Below are 20,538 nucleotides of genomic sequence, written 5' to 3'. Positions count from 1 at the left end.
GAGAACATTTCATGTATGGATCCAAAATTTCTGAATTAAAAGAAAAATATATATATTTAAAACTCAATAACAACCACTAAAATAAATAAATAAACAAAAAAAATTCTAGTTACTCAATTATTCCTCCTTCTCTTCTCAAGTGTATGATGAACTATGGCATATCAACTGTCATTCCCTCCAATCCTCAATTTTCCTTTAAAAAATAAAAACAACCCAAAATTTATTCACCCATTTTTGAAACCCATCAAATATGGTTATTATTATTATTCAAAGTCTAATTCTTTGAATATTGGTTCAATTAAATCATTAACCATAAAAAATGCAGTGAGTGAAGAAGTTATACAATCATCTGTTGATACCCAAACTACCCTTGCTTCCAATTCTAGCCTTGCTTCCTCTTCTAAGTTGGTTCTTGTTGTTGGTGGCTCTGGTGGTGTTGGTAATTTTCAACTACTCTTTACTTTTTATTTCTTCGTCTTATTTTATTTTAGACGCCTCTCGGTCATTTGTTTATTTTTTTTATATTGGAAATGTTTCCAGTAGATAATTAAAACAATAAGTCTCGTTTAAGACCATCTTTCTTAAGAGTTTATAAAGTTGAAAATGGTGATGAGGGAGAAGTAAGTGATTGTGTTAAAAATAAAGGTAAACAAATGAGCGAGATATAATTGGGATTTTTGTGTTAAATTCAACAACGGGCCTGGGCCGCACCCAAACTGAAGAGAAATAGTCCACAACAGAGGCCCGAGAGGGTTCCACTCTAAAACCAATTGGCAATTATAAAGTGGTAATTATTCTCCTCTTGTCATTGAAATGGGGTTATCTTGTTTATGATTGGAAAAGCATGTCCATTTAATTGTGTTATTGTAATTCATTTATCTTTAGCTGCCCAATTTGGCATAATAAGACCTGCAGATGCAATGTTAAGCAGTTGGACTGTCAAGACTGGATTTCTATTTCCAAATACTTGTTATTCTTTCGCTTTGTAGTATGAAATAAAGCAAAACGGCTCACGTAGTTGTATGCGGTTCTTAGTTTCCAAATACGGAGTACTTGTTATTCTTTCGCTTTGAAATTATATGAAATAAAGCAAAATTACTCGCTTATTTGTTCGCGGTTCCTAGTTTTGTGTACTATGAGTCGCTAGATGTACTACGCGACAAAAATTTCGTCACTAGTCTTCTAAAAACAGAAATTTTGTGTTGACTTAGGGTCACACAAGGTTAAGGTCTGGTACATACGAATACTTGCTTCCGCATCTTAGTATTGTTTTTGGGATAATGGAGTTGCATTTCGCAACGATCCAAAAAGTAGGTGATTTGTCAATTTGGAATAATGGGGTTGCATTTCGCAATGATCCAAGCTAGATCAAGCATGAGGAATGTGTTAATATGCCCATTTAATGGTGAAATGAGGTTACTGATTCAAATATATGAGGCATAAAAATAGATGGCTATGCGTTTAATTGTCGCAGACCATGTAAGGAATCATATAGTAGTATACAGGTTTTGTCAGTTACATTTTTTACTGATTCTGTTCGAGATTATCTGAGGCGAGGTTGCTTGTGGTTGGTTATTCTTAGGGTCATTGAATTTATTTTCCTTTGCAGGGCAGATTATAGTAGCATCACTGCTCAGTCGGAATATCAAAGTGCGTCTCTTAGTGCGGGATCCTGAAAAAGCTACCAAATTGTTTGGTGAACCAGATGACGAGAAACTACAGGTAACTGTTTGTATTCTTTTGCATTTTGTCCACAATGTGACTTGTTTTCCGTCAGAAATTATAAGTTTGAAATTTGACAGATAAGGCAAGGGGACACAAGGAACCAAGAGGATCTTGATCCGTCGATGCTTGAGGTTTGTCAAATTCACGTCTGAGTTCTTTTGTACTGATAACTCTGAAAATATTTGCGGAATTCTGATAAACTTGTCTTTAGGGTGTCACACATGTTATATGCTGCACAGGAACAACAGCTTTTCCTTCTAGGAGGTGGGACGGAGATAATACGCCAGAAAGAGTAGGTTGGTTGTCTCTTGAACACTTGCAAGTCTAAAACCTGTAAACACGATGATCAATCATTTTCTTCGACAGCCATCGTAGCGGAAATTGCAGCGAACCTTGCATGAGACTGCCTCACATATGAGAGCAACCCAAATCCTTACATATTCCTCATTTGATTATAGGGTCAGTAAACTGGTCTCAGAAGTAATACTTCCTCGTATAAGTTTTTGCGGGGAACTGACCGACAGTAAAATTCCGAGACAGCTCACAGTGGAGCTAGTATTCACGCTGTGTGGGCCCACCTTAATATTACCGAGCTAGCATGTTTTAGCATATACCCGTTGATGTATGATGATGTTTGTGCTAACTTTTGCCTTCTGAATTCATATACCATTTTGAAGATTGGGATGGTGTGAGAAATCTTGTATCCATACTTCCTCCGACATTGAAAAGATTGGTTCTTGTTTCCTCTGTTGGTGTAACCAAGTCCAATGAACTGCCATGGAGGTATGACTTTTACCCCACAATTTGGACGTCTGGCCTAAATCGGATTAAAATTATATACGGAGTACTGTTTTTGACCTATTTTAATATTACCGTTGTCAATCCTGCAGCATCATGAATCTGTTTGGAGTCCTGAAATATAAAAAGATGGGTGAGGATTTTGTACGCGGTTCTGGTATTCCTTTTACCATAATCAGGTAATACAAGTTTACTGCTTCATACTCTCTTAATTCAATTGAACATATGTGTTCCACATTCACATCATCGGCTTGTTTTTAATTGCTTGTTTCTAACCCCAGCTGCAAAAACTGAATCTCCAGCGAGACCGATCCAGTTCAGCTAAAATCTCTACCCATATATACCCATTAACTCACTAAAAAGTAAATAAACTAATAGTTATACAATTTTTGTGTTGGAATCATGATAAATTTATCGTGAGATCGTTTCATATGGCAAAACAAGAATTGGAACACAGACAGTAGTGAATAAAATTGTTTCGAATATTCCCTGTAAGGAAAATGCTCGTTATCAAAACGGATGGAAAGACTACAGGGTGGTTGTTTTATACGGAGAATTCATATCATTAACGCGTTTTTTTTTGTACCAGACCTGGGAGGTTAACTGATGGCCCGTATACCTCATATGATCTGAATACTCTTCTTAAAGCAACTGCAGGGGAGCGCCGTGCTGTTCTCATTGGTCAAGGTAATTTGCTTTTGTACCTTCAAGGCGAAGTTTCATATTTTTGGTTGTACAACATTGAAATTTGGGGTGCCATTGTGTTTAATTCTACGGGTTGTTTTCAAGATCATGAAATTTGTCCGATTCTGTTGTACCTTGGCAGATGCAAAACTTCCTGATTATTTGACCAAAGTGGTTCGAAGAAATTAATTTGAATTTACAACTTAACTTATATATTTTCAGATATCAGCAAACAATCATACACCTCGATTTAACCGTCATTAAGCTGGGTAATGTTCCTTTTGAATAATGAGTTGAATTGTGGTTAGGTGACAAACTTGTTGGAGAGGTAAGCAGACTTGTCGTAGCCGAGGCTTGTATACAGTCCCTGGATATCGAATCCACTGAAGGAGAGATTTTTGAAATTAATTCTATTAAGGTAAAACTGACATTTGTTTTCGTACAATTCGCCTGAAATTAAATGATACTTCTGTAAGTTATTTCCATTCCATTTATGTTCCTGAAATCGAATTGAATGATGAAGGGAGACGGACCGGGGAGTGATCCTCAAAAGTGGAGAGAATTGTTTGATGCTGCCCGGATCAAGGAACAATCTGCTCAATAACCCGTGGTTTAATGTTCTTGGTTAAACCTCAATGACAGTCATTATGTTGTACTATTAAATGATAAGAATTGTAGGTTATTTATTAGCAAGTATGGAGTATGAACTAGAATGATACCGAAATCTGGAGAAAAAATGTGATGTTACCGTAACAGTTGAATTATAAACATACGAGCAAGTCGGGATAGCCAAAGTTCATAAACATTGTATAAAAAATGATAAGAATTGCAGGTTGTATATTATTATTATATGTACATGGATTGTATTGTACTATTGTTAACAACAAATCTTTTCAGGGGTGGGCAACATTCGGTCCGGATCAGAAAGACGATGAATTATTTTAATTTATTTTTTTCCTTAAAATATTAATTAAAAATACATGTATGCCGACTTAATTTGGTCCAACCGGTCCGGATTTTTGGACTGGAATTAAAGTGGGTAGTCAAAATAATTTTGGTCCGGTCCGCCCGGTCCCGGTGTAAGATTTTTGTCGATTCCAGTTCCGGTCCGGTTTTGGACCGGTGCCCAGCCCTTAACAATTGAACAATTCATGAAATCTCATGGGCTAGAAGAACGCTGATATAAAAAACGGTTTTAAGGCAAAGTTAGTGTTGATAACCAACCAATAATAGCTTTCTTTATGTATGGCAGTGGCACCAAACCGAAATTGAAATTGTGAAGAAACCGTTTAGGGATATACAGTTGATTCAATGCCATTGTTGTCATCACAATTCATAATTCACAGCCATTGAGCATCTCTATACGGCTTCTTCACAATTCTCAGACGACGTCAAAACATTTGGACCATTAACCAGTCTGAGCATAAAATCGTAAAATTAGCCCACGGTTACCATAAATACGCTAATCAATTATTTACCTTTTTTATTTATTTTTTGTGAGTATGGTTTAATCAAAAGGCAAGAATCATATTGATTGAAAATTGTTAGCAGGCGGCATAAGATTGCTCAATTGTTCTCGTGATAGCAATTGCTCTAAACAAAAAAGTGATAACTCGCGCAATTTATGGCATCTCCATTGTAAGATCAGGTGGATCGCAAATCGCAATGTACACAATCGAACTGACCCTAAAACAAATAATGCAGTGATAGCTCGCTCACGCAATTTCTAACATCTAAGAATAGGTGGATGGAAATCTCAAATTATTACTCGGGTGCCTGTGTAGCACAAAGTGTTCCCATACGAGCTGCTGCTAGCAAATCTCAAATTATTACTCGGTACATTATTATTATTATTATTATTATTATTATTATTATTATTATTATAGCTGCTTGGAATGATCCCAAGGTGCTGAATATCGAAACTATTCACGCATGAAACAGATGCAGCAATCAGTTTCGACATCTGTTGTGGTAAAAGTGCAATGAAGGAAGGAACCACTGCCGTGCGATTAAATCTTTCACCCACGGACGGGTTCACATGGCACAAAAATTGGTCTAGTATACCCACCAGTTGTTCCTAACAACCTCAACTCTAGTGAGATGATCTCGCAAAAGCTGAAAATGAATGAGCTATATAATTTCATGCACAAGGACAGCTTCTGAGGTCAATGCTACAGAGGCGATAAATTGGCTAGTATAGTAGGGATGCACATGATTCGCGGTGGTATAAACTAATCCTATAGCAAACAGTGAACTAATGTAGCACACAAATATTGACATCTCTATAGCAATAATGTGGGTTAAAACGTTCCTAGGCGGCTAGTTGAGAAGCAGTGTGGCACAAAAAGGGTCCTTGTTAGGGATATTAACGCGTCCTTCAACAATACTTACATCCCAGAGCATGCGACACCTGAGTTGCGGAGAAACTGAGAGTATAAAGAATCAATAGCTCACCAAATAGCTGATTTGTGATGGAAACAGTGGGAGATATATGCTTCATCTGCATAACACAAGATTACATCTATTTAATTTTTGCAGATTCGTGTTTCATGAGGCGAGTATACACATCAGCCATGACGATGTCTGCAACGCTGCAAGGAGGCGGGGACAGTAGCAATGGCCCCAGCAAAAAAAAACTGGGAGCAAGTTCAAATTTTTTGAAAATTATTTTTTTTACTCCATAAACTGTCCGAGATTAAACTGAAGAATATCAACATGTTTGACCGTATACACTAGCACAAAAGAGGAGAACACTTGCTTTGCTCAAATTTACACTCTTTTTCTCTTTCTCCTTGAGAACAAATAGTAACTTTAACCCTACAGGCTCACTTCTTTCCTATCAACATCTTAAAGAACTTTAAAAAAATAAATTGCTTTCACTTTCCCACTAGTACGCATTTGTATCATTAGTAATTGCCCACGTTTAATGGAGAGGTGAGGAACCTAACTACGTGATTTTTTTTTTCGTTATGGAAAACATAGAAACCCAACTTTTAGTTCTCTGGATCGAGAAAATCGTGCACTTTGGAGTGCTCTTATTGTACATACTCTTACATTTACATATCACGGAGTAGTACATTACATACGGTATTTTTTCTTTATTATTGAGAAAAGGGTAGAGTAGATTCAAAACCTAAAATTTGCTTTCATTAATCAGAATTTACATGACAATAGCCAGCAAAATTGATATACACTCAATTAGCAAGAACTAAACTTGGATGAAACCCAGAAATAAATTTGGGTGAAACCAAGAAAGAGGGGTAAAAAAGAAAAGGATTGGAGAACTAGTGAACGAACCTGATTAAGATATTATAATTTGGTGAAAGAACACTGCATACTCCGTGGAAAGAATGGGCTAAATTAGCCGACATGTCATTTACAGTTATCAATGAGCTAAGTCCTCGCTCCCAACACCAACACTTGACTTGTCAGCTGTTCGAACATTGTATTTCTCATATACTCTTGCACGGTTTTCTGCCCACCACTTTTCTGCTTGTTTTTCACTAAACCTTTTCCGACTACATTGCAGAATTTCAATAGTTAGTAACTGTCAAATGCCACCTTAACCAACAAACAAAGACTAGATATTTTCAGTAATGACATTGGAACTAAAGAAAGGACACCCGATACAAATTTACAAGACACATTTGATAAGAGTTTGTTTCTATCATTTTGTTTCCAATTAGTCTCTTAGAGGCGCATTCGTATTATCAAATATGAGACAAAGCCTAATTCAACTGAAATCCTCGCCTATATACCTACTAACCCACTAAAAACTGAAGTTGGGATATAAACCCATTAGAATGGGTCAGTCTCATAATAATTGTCGAAAGAGTGTCTCATAAGGAAATTTGTATTTTTCCATTGCTAGTCATTTAAGTTGAACAAAAACAGCTTTAGGAAAAAGAAATTTGCTCACCTAAAACGAACACGTTTTAGATCCTTTATACCCCCTGGCAAGGAGACAAACGTAATATATACACCAGGTTCATCCTGTTCCACCCATTCGTTCTCCGGACGAGGTTCACCCTCTCTAGTTCTGTTCCCATTTCTTGTTGCTTCTGAAACACCTACTTTGCTTTGTTCAGAGCTACGGTTGCTTGGTGTAGCTGACCCGTTTGATAGAACCAGCCCATTAAAACCATTTGAATCTGCCAGGAGACTAGGCGCTATCTGATCATTAAGCTTGTCAAGTGAGATCTTTGAAATGTCAGCCGAAGTAGGGGTGGAGGAAAGAGAAGAAAATGGAGGAGATCTGCTGTTTTGTGTAGCTCCAACAGGCAGCCTTTCAGCCATCTCTTTCAACTGTTTCAAATATAGAATTTATAGAACAATTTGTCAGACCAATTTCACGTTTAACGTCATACACTATGTTACTCGAGCTCGAGAAGAATTATCAGATACACGTGTCGGACTGAGCTATTTTATGAAAAACTCAGTGTTTGTACAGAACGTCATACTCAAGTACGAGTGCCAACACTGCCAAGTGTTGGACATGGTACGTGGTAACACGAGATAATATGATGAGTCAGAGTAACATAGGTCACAGATAAGTGCCAGTGAAGGATCACTATACCAATTCCAGCATGAGAAACCAGACAATCAAAATCATTATGTTAACAAATGATCAGTTGTGCAGCGTACTACAAGGAAAAGGAACCATTTGACAAAAGTTATACCCATACGTTGGGGGATTTCTAAATTACAGAAGACCAAGACATGAAAGTTATCTAAATGATACCTGAGCAGTCAAAGACATGATCACTTCTTTAGCCGCTTTGCATTTAGCAGTCTCTTCACCAGCTATTGATATCGCCTCCTTAAGTTGTTTGGTTTTTCTTTCCAGCTCCACTTCTTGAAGCTGGGCTTTGCGAGTTAGAGTTTCCACCTATTACAACAGAAATATAAACAAAAATAAATCAAACTAAAGTCAAACTCTACCATACATCTATTTCATTTCCCTTCACTCGGCTCTCATCGAGCCATACTTTCTCTAATCGTAAGTGAATAAACTTCTAACTATTACAATTTTGTAGGAAAACTAAACGAAAAAACAAAAACAAGATAATATATCAAGCACAGATGCTAGTACCAAATGTAGAAGCGGGGGCTTCATACCTGAGCTTTCAATCTGGAAACTTCTTGGCTTAGGCCATCATTGGTCATCTTGGCATTATCCAGGGTTACTAATGGAGACATTAGTCCCGAGAGCGTTGGGGTAGGAGTTGTTGAACGGGGTGGACTAGGCCGTCTTGAGATTGGTGATGTTGCTCGAGACACTATTCTTGACCCAGGAACGGAAGCGGAGAAAAATTTCTTGGATGATCCAAACGTAGGGTTAAAAGATCTAGTTATATTAGCTCCCCATTGAGAACCTCCATTTGGCACAGGTGATACACGACTACTATTAAATTCATACTTGTTTTTCTTTGTCCGGCCTTCAACCGGGGTCATTGAATCCATTGCAGAGTATCTAGCTAGCTGATCCCTGGATCCTGGGTCAAACTTCCCATCTCTCTCATTCAACTCAATCCCCTGATTCACAATTCCTCTTCTACTTGAGGCATGTGATAGAGCATTAGTCTCAATTGCTTTCCGAATTTTAGCGAGGCAACTATCACAGACACGATAAGGCTTATTCGGATTTGGTGCCATAGCTGCCTTAAGGGACTTTTTACTGCTACATGAATGACAAAATACAAGGCCGCAGTTATAACAATTATGACGCTTCCTTTTGAAGTTAAAAGGAAGGCGACAACCAGAACACATTGACTGATCAACACCTGAGACCCACTTATGGAGGCAGATTGCAGCAGTGAAGGTAGTGCCACAAGCAACACTTCTAACTTGTTTGTCCTTCAGAGCCTCTACCAATGTTGGAGTGTTCTTATCTTCTGAATCTCCATGACCTAATCGCCCATTGGCACCCTTGCCCCAAGTATATACTTCCGTTCGTGAGGTTAAAACAGCAACATGATAAGCACCACAGGCTATTTCCTCCACAAAACACCTGAAGAGCTTTCCCTCGACACGTTTAGGGTGCTTCCCGTCACTCTGAGGATTTCCCAGCTGCCCATTAACCGGACTCCCCATAGTGTAGACGTGGCCTGAAGTTGTAAGGGCAACTGTTATGCTATGTCCACAAGCTACCTGACAAAAACTAGGCTCAACCAGAGCCGCAACGCATGTTGGCACAAGTTTTGCTTCTTTGTCACCATGCCCGAGTCGACCTTTATCCCCATCACCCCAAGTGAACAGTTTCCCTGAAGAGCAATTGCTGGACCCCGGATTCCCGACCATAACCTCCACAACTGCAGCGGTATGCCAGACACCACAAGCCGCTCGAACTGTACGAAGACCCTTGAGGGACTCTACTTCTCTTGGAATGGAAATACTTTTACGGTCCCCATGGCCTAAAGCACCAAATGTACCATCACCAAAAGTAAACAATTGTCCAGCAGAAGTCACAACAGCTGTGTGCCAGGGTCCACAAGCAATATACGAAACATGTATGCCTTCCAATGGCCCATTCACTCTTTTTGGTACCCAATGACTCACATCATTCCCATGCCCAAGAAGACCACCATCACCCCAGGTGTATAGTTCACCTGAAAGAGTGACAGCACAAGTATGATGCTCGCCGCATGCTATAAGCTCAATATTGGTATTGCTTAGAGTATCTATGAGCTTTGGATGTGACACATCAGCATCAACTCCATGCCCTAGCCTGCCGCCAGATTCCTCACCCCATGAGAAAATCTCCCCTTGTTTAGTAACTACAGTTGCATGTCGGCCACCACAAGCTATGTTCTGAACATCAAGGACTACAGCTGATTCTAAGGCTTTGGGCAACAAAGAATCCATCTTGTTACCTGAACAACTTCCTACTCTATGTGCTCCACCACCAAGAAAACCATCTCCTATGCCTTCCCCCCAGATGAAAACATCACCCAGAGCATCCCCATCATCATGCCCAGAGCCTTGACTTGATGAGCTAACTGCACTAGACAGACTCATTCTAAATGTATCATTAGCCATGACCTTCATGTGACTGTATACACTATCTGATCCTGATGACAAAGAATGGACAGATCCAGCAGTAGCATCTGATGGGTAAAACCCCTTTGGAGGAACAGTGAACATTACGTCAGAGAATACCTTGTCTAAAGCTAAAGCATTCTTTGGTGGACTGTCATATGGACTATGGAGCCGAAGGTGGTCAGTGCTATCCTGAATATGATTTAGGACTTAATTATTAACTTAACTTGTTAGATGTATTAAGAAAGAAACAAATCTTTTTTTATTACCTTTTCTAGATTAGCATGGAACATACCTTTTGCAAGTTGTCGCCGCTAGCAAAGTGAGAGTGCAAAGGGGAGCTTCTACGTGTATCTGCCCGTGGGCTATTTGCTTCAGACGGAATACCATCACTTCTTGACTCTATCCTCCATTTCCTTTGATGGCTTCTCGCAATTAATGCTTTGAGACCGCTGAACCATACTTCAGCTTCATCCTTGTCCTTGCAAATCTGAAAATAAAATTACTCTGTGAAAATCATTTGAAAAGAATGCTAGAAGGCACGGCAATATTGAGTATCCCTAACACCTTTATGAAAAGCTTTCAGGAAATCTTACCAAGTCCAATGATCTATCATTATATATGAGAGAAAATGACTGGTACTCCTTCTCAGGTCGAGGATACCTTTGGAATATAGGCTGAAGGGAAAAAAGATAAGCAAATATTAAGTTATTAACATAGATATATATAGTACAGGAGGAAGCAGATAGAATAGAATCCGATAACTCTTGCACCCAAGAACTTAAGCCCCATCACTAAAATAGGGAGCACAATACATTCGTAGAACAAAAACGACTTCAAGAGGCCGTAATGAAAACTTTATAGGTCTTATGAACAAGTTTCACTTCAAATACTCTTGAACAAAAACATTATGTTGTAAGAGGACATTACCGTTCGCTGACCAGATATAATTCTGGAAACATGATTTAGCTTCAACTGTTTCTCCTCTTTCCCTGAGAACCATATCAAAATAGACTCATCCTGACAGTAACATTTAGCAATTCAAAATATTAGAACAAGTATTGTTACAGACCCAAATGTAAAGTAGTAATGAATTTGTTGAAAAATTAGCGTGCACGCATAAAAAAGGAGGAACAAATGCACACAAAAAATTAGAGTGGTTTGGCCTAGGTAACCAGATTCGCTCAACCCCCAGCAGATCGAAGAATTAATCGGGCATCCATATCATGGCGTTTTATTAAAATATATGCATTTGAGCATCTGTACGTACCACATATTGCATATCTGCATTACATTTTAGTATAGGGCATACTACAAAATACGCAACCATGGTTTAAGCCTACACCATGAAACAACTCCATTATGAATACTCGTTAATTAGCACCAACCTAAGAACTCAAACACACCCTCGAAAATATTAAGTGGAAAGACCTGACACAACAAAGTCACGGTTGTGGCTACATCTTCCTACTACACTACAATTAAAGATTCTCATGAGTAGAATCCACTACGAAAGGTTTACTCTCGAGTCATCTAAAGATCAATACATGAATCATAGAAATCCTCTCTGTAGTATAAAACACGCATATCAAATATCCTGTCCAACATATCCTAATTCATGCATCCAGCCTTTTTTTATTAATGTAGTAAATTTAAGACATTTCCTCTGTTAGTTATTTTAGTGAAAATTGTTTTAGGAATTCAATGAGTTCTCAACAGAACTACGGAAGGTAACAAATTGCTATTTTAAGATGGGTATGAATGTTGAATCTTAAAAGCATCAGGTGAGTCAGAGGATCAGAGGGGTAATGCTAGCATAACCACAATCTTTTGACCCAAAATTTTTGGAAAGAAGGCTGAAAATAAGAAAGCAGATATAGTAAAAGCTTTAAAGATTTAAAGTGTATCTCTCAATTTAATCTATATGATAACCCTGTAAATCTGAAGGATGGCAAAGGAACAACTGTAGAGTGTAGTCTTTCAATGCTTTTAAGAATAACTTGCAATACATTTATACAATGTATATGATGTTCCATTTTGACCTGCTCACAAGTTTGCTTATACTCCTTCCATTTTCCTATTTTCTTCCCATTTGCTTTTGGAGGTCAAAGTTTCCGAACTTTGACCGTAAATAAGTTGGAGAATAAAAACTATATTTATAAAATAAAAACATCTACGATTAACATCAAGACATCTTTTAAGAAAAAAAATTTCGACAAAAAAAAGTAACATATAGATGTCGAAAATACGGTCAAAGGTACGCTTTGGAGACCGCAATAAAGCAAATGGGAAAAAATTAGGAAAATGGAGGGAATAATTCAATTGTTATGATAACGATAGCATATATTTCCCTGGATTTCAGTATCTTTCTAGTAGCTATTCCATACTTGCAAATAGCCTACAGTAAATTCACAAAGGTCATTTACGGAAGACCAGATCCAGTAAAAACTTGTTGCATCTTTTTATCCAAGAATGAAAAACCCAAAAGGCGAGAAGAACTCACATTGGATAGCCGGAATGGACAGAACTTTGGCTTTCCTCGTCTTCCATACTTAAGAAGATATGCACCTTTTTTAAGCGCAGTTATTGCCTGATGCAAAATTTAGGGAGGAATAATAATTAGACCAATTTAATATAGTGTACACATCATAAGGAGAGAATAAGAACCTAGATCAAAATAAATTCTACATCAGCTTTAGCTCAACGATTTCATGGGTATTGTCGAGAGTTTTGCTCGGACTGAGCGTCTTCTTGATACATGATTACGTGGTTAAAAAAGGTCTAAATCTCCATGTATTCATTATTTAATAGGGTTTTGACAGACTGCAAGTAAAGCGTACATGGGAATTTTCCTTTGGAGTGCAGCAAATACTCTCCTAACATCCTATCATGCTACTATGCTTAAAATTATTAGATTCTGTAAACTGTGAGTATCCAACACTCGTGTGTGAATTTACCATCCTAGAAGACTGCTATGCATATATCTAGCACAACAAATTCCGAAATTTGAATTTAAAGGATGTCTCGTTATAGTAGCACATGCCTTGCAGGTGTACAACTAGTATTTGAACCGTAGCTTTGACAAATACAATATATGATGCTAAATCAAACACATATTTAAGATACCAAACAACAAGAACATTGTTGCTAAAGTGTAAACTGCCCTCAGTTAGAACAGCTGATGCGAATCTATGCTCTTCAGTTATCTTTCTGTACATGGGCATCACCTCCTTGGTGTCCCTTAATTAATATTATACGGAGTATCTTATAAGAAAAAATCTATTTTTCCCAGTTAATTGCCAAGTAACACTTGTCTGAACAGTTCCAGAGAGATTTTTTGTCAACCTTCGTTGTAAGGAGGTCTTCTTAAATTGTTGTGCCTTCCACAGCTATCCAAGTTGATTTTACTCCGCCACTATTTTTTATGCGGATCAGGTATGCGTAAAGTGAACGTTAGGTAGGTAAACTCGACTTCTTACTGGATATAGGGTGATATTTGAAGGATTCGGGGTATTTGGTAGTCATACGGTCATACCTACTGACCTACATATACTGATCATGTACTAGATCCTGTGTTTGTTAGTGACAAAGAAAAATATCCTCTCCCGGAGTAATTCTAGGGATTTACCAGATTCCTTTCGTGCTAAAGTGACATCCAGACATTTCCATACCAAACGATCTCAACTTTTATAACTCTCGTTGTGAAACAAAAATACAATAATTCTCATGTAAGATACTCGTAAGTATCTTCTCGAGTATATAAATATACAAAATACTGCTCTAGGTAGGTCACGGTTTTCCTGATCACAATTCTGACACCTAATACAATAAGTGTAAGTATCCTAGGCTTCACCGCCTTGGTGTCCCTTAATGAATACCACCGTATTTTATCTTAATAAAAAAAGTCTATACTCCCCAGTTAATTGGCAAGTAAAACTTGCCTGAACAAGTCCAGAGAAGATTTTTTGTCAACCCTCGTTGTAAAGAAGACTTCATAAATTGTTGTGACTTCCAAGGCTGTCCAAGTTGATTCTACTCCCCATAATAATTTGTATACGGATCAGGTACGCATATAATGGATGTTCGGTAGATGAGAATAGACTTCTAATGGGATATGGGGTTATATTTAAGCTATCGGTGTATTTTGGTAGTCATACCTACAAATACTGGTGATATACTAGAACATGTGTTTGTTATTGACAAAGAAAAATATGCTCCACTAAAGAAACTCGATCTATCAGATGCTTCTCAAGTAAAGCGACATCTAGGCATTTCCATACCAAACAATCTTCATTTTTATAAATCTTCGTTGAGAAACAAAAATACAATAATTCTCATGTAAGACAAGTATCTGTTCGAGTACATAAATATACAAAATATTGCTCTAGGTAGGTTAGGGTTTTCCGGTCTCCAGCTTTAATTCCTAACCATTATCAGAGAGCATTTTCATTCGACACTCAACCCTTATTAAACAGCTTTGGCGCAAAACTGATACCCACTTATTTCTAATTAGGAACCAAAACATAAATGGCTAAAACATCTCACAAGCCAACTCCTATCTCTTTCATTCTATTAATTACCACAAACAAACTAATCTTGCTCTCAGCTCAATAAATGCTAACAATTTTCTTCGCTCTAAAATCCGAATTTTACAGCATGCTCCAAGATCATTTTCACTCAAAAGCACATCAAGACATGGTCCACATGCTCCGAACTATTGTTTCACCAATCTATCAACTAGTACAATCCACAGTACGCAGAATTAGAAACACCTTATAATCACGACACGAATAATTACTCTTCTTACCAACACCGTGTCATCCTTTAGTACAATCCTACAATACGCTAACAACATAAATTATCTGATTTTCTCCGCTCTAAAATCCGAATTCTACAGCATGCTCCAAGAGCATTTTCACTCAAAAGCACGTCAGCACACGCTCCACAAGCTCCGAACTATTGTTCCACCAATCAATCAACTAGTACAATCCACGCTATGCATCACGATACGAATTATTACTCCTACTACTAACTAACTAATCATCAAGCATTCCAAATTATACATACGATCAAACAATACAACAAAAAGAACTCGATATACATCATATACTAACAAAATTTATAGTAATTCAAAACACAAAATAAACTAATTTAAATACATAAATTAAACAAATTAATTAATCAATAAGATGCGAAATTACCTGTTCCGTATCTCGTTCTTTTGTACCGTTACTGCGACTAAGATCCGATGTGATTCTATCCATATTTTCGACAATAAAATCACTAATCTAAATCATAACAAATCACCAAAAATTAATCTCAAATAATCATCCATTCTCAAAACAATCAACTCCTTCCATACTCCATAAATCAACTAATTTTCTTCAAAAATCTCAAAATTAACAACTGTTCATAACTTCATAATTTCCTCAATCAATTACATAACGAATCACGCCGAAATTTGAAGCTAATTTCAGCTCAATTTCCTGATAATTTCGGAAAAAATCGAAATCAAGTAGAATGATTGTAGTAGTAGTGTCAGTCTACGTAAAGTCAAACGGCGATTGACTTCCGCCGCAAAAAATTCAAAAAAATTACTAACAATTACGATAATTAGAACAACACTACGAACTGATTATAGCAAAAATTATGATAATGATGATGAATTTGATGATGATGATGATGATGATGAATGTTGAATGTATGATGGTGATGAATGCGTGAAAATGATGAAAAAGAGAGAATCTCAGTGATTCGAAGAGTTGAAAAGGAGAGAGGAAGAGTGAGGAGAGTAGTCCAAGTTTGCGTTAAAGAGGAAAAAAGGAAAAAAGGAAAAAAGAGAGAAAGGGGAAATGACTAATGAGTAATGAGAAGGAGAGAGAATGAAGATGATGAACAAAAATTAAAGGAAATAATTTTTGTTTGTGGTCCTTCTTTTTCTTTCTTTTTCGGAGGAATTAATTCATGTTTTTCTTAGGTCAATATCACATTTCGAATCGAGTCGAGTTCGGTTGAGTTTCAGGTCTGGTGATTAGATTAGTCAGATCGTGTTTAATTCATGTTTCAGTGGGATTAGTTGGGGTCAAGTAAGTTTGAGTGTGTCTTATTTCGAGTCTGATCGGTTATTTCTTGTTCCTGGTATATTGATGCGAGTCATTTTGGGTCACTTGAGTCGAGTCATCTCGGAGCGGATCATTTTAGTTAGTGTGTTTTGGAGAATTACCTATTTTATATATTAGGTTTGATGACTTATGTTTATTTTTATATACGCGTAAGTGGCCATTTGTCCCCTTAACTTTGTTCAATGGTGAAATTAGGCCTCTTTATGTTTCAATTGTAGCAATTAAGCCCCTTTAACTTTAGTCAAAAGTGAAATTAAATCGCCATTATTAATTTTTCATGAAATTCCACCAAAATTCATTTTTATAATCCAATTAATCAAATATAAAATTTAATTTTATAACTTTATAAATTTTATGCAATCTATAATTGTAATAACGAGTATTTTTTATAATTTTACAATTTTAGACAATTTATTCTAAATGTAAGAATAATTCATAAAATTGTATCATATTTTTTATTTTGTTTAAATAACTAAATTTATATAAATTAAGAAGGTTAAAATTAGTAATTTTTATATATATTAGTTGTATAATATCAATATAAAATGATATTTTGTTGAAATTTAAGTGAAAAATAAAAGTTGGGTTGAATTTCATTTTTTGTTAAAGTTATGGGGCTTGATTGCTACAATTGAAAGTTAAGGGGCCTAATTTCACCATTAAACAAAGTTAAGGGGTCAATTCAAGTTATTCATAATCGCGTCATTTTGAAGTCGGAGGGTTTCAGATCGGATTAATAAGGCGATTCAACTCAAAACGAGTCGAGTCAATTCGGCTGTCAAACCAATATAGGGTTCTACAATTCAAGTCGATTTTCAATTTCAGGTTGGGGTAGTTTTGCTAAGTCTAAATAGCATACTTGATTGGAGAGCCATTATATATCGAATCAAGTTGTCATTATAAATTTTCTTATGTTTTCAGGTTTGGATCAAGTTCTTTCTCGTTCTTTTGTCTTCGGTAATTCTTACGGATAACTGGTAACATTGGAATTTTTTTCCCCGCAATAAAATGATTTCTGCAACATAACAATGTAATTAATTGTTATGAGTGACATAATCACTACCTTTACATGTGATGGTAATCGGATCATTCTAATTAGTTATAGATCACATAAAACGGATTCATATCCGGATTGGATTCGCTCTATCCATCGAGTGAGAAGTATGGTCTGGTTGGAGTCATTATTATAACAAAAATAACAAATTTCTTGTGGGTTCACGGTTAGGATTAATAGTTTCATATTTAAGCTATTTTTAGATATATTTTCTAAAAAATTTATAAAAATCTAAAGTAATCAATATATATATATATAAAAGAGGCTTTTTTCAGGCAATTCTAGAGACTCCAACTTTTTATAAATACCTAATTAATTTAATAATTTAAAAGATAAGTAATGATAATAATAATGATAAGATAGACTTTCCGTACACTACAATTATAAAAAATAAAAATTAAAACAAATATGTATTAGCTGTAGCTTCCCAATTTCATTAGCATTAGAAGTGTGATTAAATCAAAATTCAACCTTAGTATATGTATATAAATAAACACCTCTTTCACGGTTCTTCAATTCTTCCATCTATGAAATTTGGTACCTTTTCATGTTATAACTCCTTTAACTTTATTTTAATATTAATCTTGTGCTTATTACTCAATGTTTCTTTGTTTTGTAGAGCTTACCAGTTACCCCGATGTACATGGATGAAAATATGCTATCACAAATATATACCTTTACGGGTGAGTTTCTTTGACTTAACATCAGAATTTCATAAATTTTATGGTTATAAACTTATAATGGATCACTTTTATGTTTAAGAGTAATTTCAATTTATTTTCCGTTGATGTCATCTAATTAATCTTAATGAGTTTCTTATCTAACATTTATGTTTATATGTGTTGGTTGTTTTGTGGTTCTAAATTTCTTTTGTTTTTTCACGATGTGCATTTATGTCTTAATTAATAGAATCTTATAATTTTTGTGATTATTAACAGTTTGTCTAGCGACGGAAGTACAAAGGTCCTACTCTGATGCAAGTTGACGAGGGTGAGTCGATCGCTTGCGAGATTTGTGTAATGTCAAATTGTAAGGACATACTCCCTCTATCCCGGTTTCTATTTGACTTATCTATATAAGTATAAATGCTAATTACGTGGTTGCTACAATAAAGATCAAATATCTGGTCATGAAATATCAATGATAATGATGGTTACTAATGTTTTATTTGCTTTTGTAGGTGATGAAAAAACGATGACATGTATATGTATGCTTATGTAAACAACAAAAAATTGTTAATTTAAGTTCATTGAAGCATATATGTTCTCTATTTACGCTCCATTTATGTAAAAATTTTGGTTTTAGGCGTTCAATCCAAATAATTTATTTTTCAAATATCTCGAAACTCTTATAAAGTATAAGAAAGTCTTTGTGAACATAAACAGTATTCATATGCTTTAGCGTGGTGTTTATAGAGAGAGGGGAAGAGCTAAACATAATTTACATAATGAATTGGTTAAGGACATGTTAAAAGTATAGTAAATCCTATGAATGCCAAGTATGAATTTTTGTTACAAGAGATCCACGTAAACTCATCAAGTTTGCCTTTTAATTATATTTATATGACCTAAAAAAAATTAAAATAACCTTAGAAATAAATAAATCTGATTTTTTTTATTTCGATTTTATGATGTCTCCATAAAAAACCAGGAAAGAGTAAGACATAAAATTACTAAACTTACAATTGGTAGTCGTCTCAATACTAAAATGACAAAGCCTTAAACTCACACAATAAGATAAGGCAAATCAATGTTAATCGTTTTTTGTTAAAAAAAAAATATTTAACATCAGCATGACTTTCATTAAATTCTAGAAACTCCAAGTTTTTTGAAACACTTTAATTAAAATAATAATATTAGTCTTAGAAAAAAACAATTAGTGAAAAACTTATACAATCATCTGGCACACACCGCCGTTTCCATAGTCTTGCTTCCTCTTCTAAATTGATTCTCAAATAACTAAGAGATGGAATAGTTGTCTGAAAGACATGCGCTATTTCAACCAAGATAATGGACTCAAAAATCAAAATACAACAAAAGCATCATAATCAAGTGGTTTTAGAAGCCCATATACTACGTCTGATAAATTTGGTAAAAAAAAAAATCGACCAATATAAATTTGTGAATATATTTGATTATAAGAACGTACGAAGATTTCATATTTATATTGATTGGTATTTGTATTTTACTAAAATTTATTATAAAGTCTATCTTTTAAGATTAAGATTTATTTTTGGTATTTATTATGATTTATTTTTGGTATTTATATAATACGGAGTAGTATATAACACAATCGTACAAAAGACTAATTGAAATTAGACAGACTAACTGAAATTAATTCACAACATCGACTACACTTATTTTCAAAGTCATTAATTACTTTACGATAGCAGATTTTACCGATCTCACATTCAAGAACTTACATATTCTACCACTTCAGTTAAAAATAAAACATTATTTAGAAACCGTGCAACGCACGGGCACAAAATCTAGTTAATGTTAATTTGATCTTATTTAAATCATTAAACTAATTTATTATGGGGCCATTTGGTTGAATTTCTATATGGTCACAGTTCATGGATGTTGGGTAATTTCGCTATAGCTGGATTGGACAAATAAGGTAGACATTGAGTTCTTAGTTGTCAATTTGAATTAGTGTCAGGTCAAAACGATTCAACTTTACAAAATTTTCACATTTGATGATGTTAAATTTCCATTTTTAATTTGAGTTAAATACTCATTATTTTTTGATTTTAGATTATTGATGAAATAAAACAAAATTATTCACTAAATTGTCCGTGCTTCTTTTCATTGTGTAATAGATGTCATTTGATGCAATTTTTATTTGGGTCATTTGAAAACAACTTTTTTATATATGTTCTTAATACATGGGTAAGCTTGCCTACTCCGACCCTTCTTACCTCTATAAGTTGCGGGAGATCTTAAGAAATTGGGATAATGTTGAAATTAGAGCTGATCAAGTGCGGGCCGACCCGTTTGGCCCAGCCCGTTCGGCCCGCTAAAATAGCGGGCTTGGACAAGAAAAATAAAAAATTAAACGGGTAACGGACAAGAAAACTAGGCCCGCTGGAATAAATGGACGGGTTTGGACTAAATA

General features: G+C 35.6%; 2 protein-coding genes and 1 long non-coding RNA gene across 7 annotated transcripts; 2 read left to right on the top strand and 1 right to left on the bottom strand.

Moving 5' to 3' along the window:
* The first annotated feature begins 65 nt into the window (after positions 1-65).
* LOC141657798 (uncharacterized protein At5g02240) lies at positions 66-5,996 on the top strand. 4 transcript variants are annotated; one of them, XR_012548868.1, is made up of 9 exons: positions 68-439; positions 1,610-1,722; positions 1,803-1,856; positions 1,937-2,021; positions 2,403-2,508; positions 2,616-2,702; positions 3,113-3,210; positions 3,430-3,625; positions 3,731-4,079. XR_012548868.1 is itself a non-coding variant. In XM_074465138.1 (9 exons), exons 1-9 carry the CDS (start codon positions 154-156, stop codon positions 3,809-3,811), a joined length of 1,020 nt encoding a protein of 339 aa, XP_074321239.1. In that variant the 5' UTR covers positions 68-153; the 3' UTR covers positions 3,812-4,079. The 4 variants fall into 4 exon arrangements, 3 of the variants coding, with proteins under 3 accessions (XP_074321240.1, XP_074321239.1, XP_074321241.1); XM_074465138.1 differs by having other exon boundaries at positions 3,516-3,625; XM_074465139.1 differs by lacking the exons at positions 3,430-3,625; positions 3,731-4,079 and adding an exon at positions 5,746-5,996 and having other exon boundaries at positions 66-439.
* On the bottom strand, positions 4,937-16,177 carry LOC141657796 (PH, RCC1 and FYVE domains-containing protein 1). 2 transcript variants are annotated; one of them, XR_012548866.1, is made up of 10 exons: positions 15,447-16,176; positions 12,749-12,835; positions 11,176-11,265; positions 10,842-10,922; positions 10,541-10,735; positions 8,326-10,437; positions 7,949-8,095; positions 7,127-7,512; positions 6,505-6,725; positions 4,937-5,707 (listed from the first exon to the last, which is right to left on the bottom strand). XR_012548866.1 is itself a non-coding variant. In XM_074465135.1 (9 exons), the coding sequence occupies exons 1-9, from the start codon at positions 15,507-15,509 to the stop codon at positions 6,593-6,595; spliced, it is 3,294 nt and encodes a 1,097-aa protein (XP_074321236.1). In that variant the 5' UTR covers positions 15,510-16,177; the 3' UTR covers positions 6,329-6,592. The 2 variants fall into 2 exon arrangements, 1 of the variants encoding a protein (XP_074321236.1); XM_074465135.1 differs by lacking the exon at positions 4,937-5,707 and having other exon boundaries at positions 6,329-6,725; positions 15,447-16,177.
* A 1,481-nt stretch (positions 16,178-17,658) lies between these two features.
* On the top strand, positions 17,659-18,757 carry LOC141656227 (uncharacterized). The gene is made up of 3 exons (XR_012548433.1): positions 17,659-18,104; positions 18,360-18,450; positions 18,602-18,757. It is a non-coding gene; the product is annotated as an uncharacterized LOC141656227 (long non-coding RNA).
* Positions 18,758-20,538: the final 1,781 nt, after the last annotated feature.

Source organism: Silene latifolia, chromosome 5 (assembly GCF_048544455.1).
Source record: "Silene latifolia isolate original U9 population chromosome 5, ASM4854445v1, whole genome shotgun sequence".
Classification (NCBI taxonomy): Eukaryota; Viridiplantae; Streptophyta; class Magnoliopsida; order Caryophyllales; family Caryophyllaceae; genus Silene; species Silene latifolia.
This window is presented reverse-complemented; position numbering and strand designations above follow the sequence as displayed.

Excerpts from the sequence above, each read along its gene's own strand:
- LOC141657798 (XM_074465138.1), top strand. The coding sequence starts at position 154 with ATGGCATATCAACTGTCATTCCCTCCAATCCTCAATTTTCCTTTAAAA. Across the intron at positions 2,022-2,402 it reads TAATACGCCAGAAAGAGTAG|ATTGGGATGGTGTGAGAAAT; the intron begins GTTGGTTGTCTC and ends ACCATTTTGAAG. Across the intron at positions 3,626-3,730 it reads TTGAAATTAATTCTATTAAG|GGAGACGGACCGGGGAGTGA; the intron begins GTAAAACTGACA and ends TGAATGATGAAG.
- LOC141657796 (XM_074465135.1), bottom strand. The coding sequence starts at position 15,509 with ATGGATAGAATCACATCGGATCTTAGTCGCAGTAACGGTACAAAAGAA. Across the intron at positions 11,266-12,748 it reads GTCCATTCCGGCTATCCAAT|GATGAGTCTATTTTGATATG; the intron begins GTGAGTTCTTCT and ends TGTTACTGTCAG. Across the intron at positions 10,923-11,175 it reads TTATATCTGGTCAGCGAACG|CCTATATTCCAAAGGTATCC; the intron begins GTAATGTCCTCT and ends TTTTCCCTTCAG.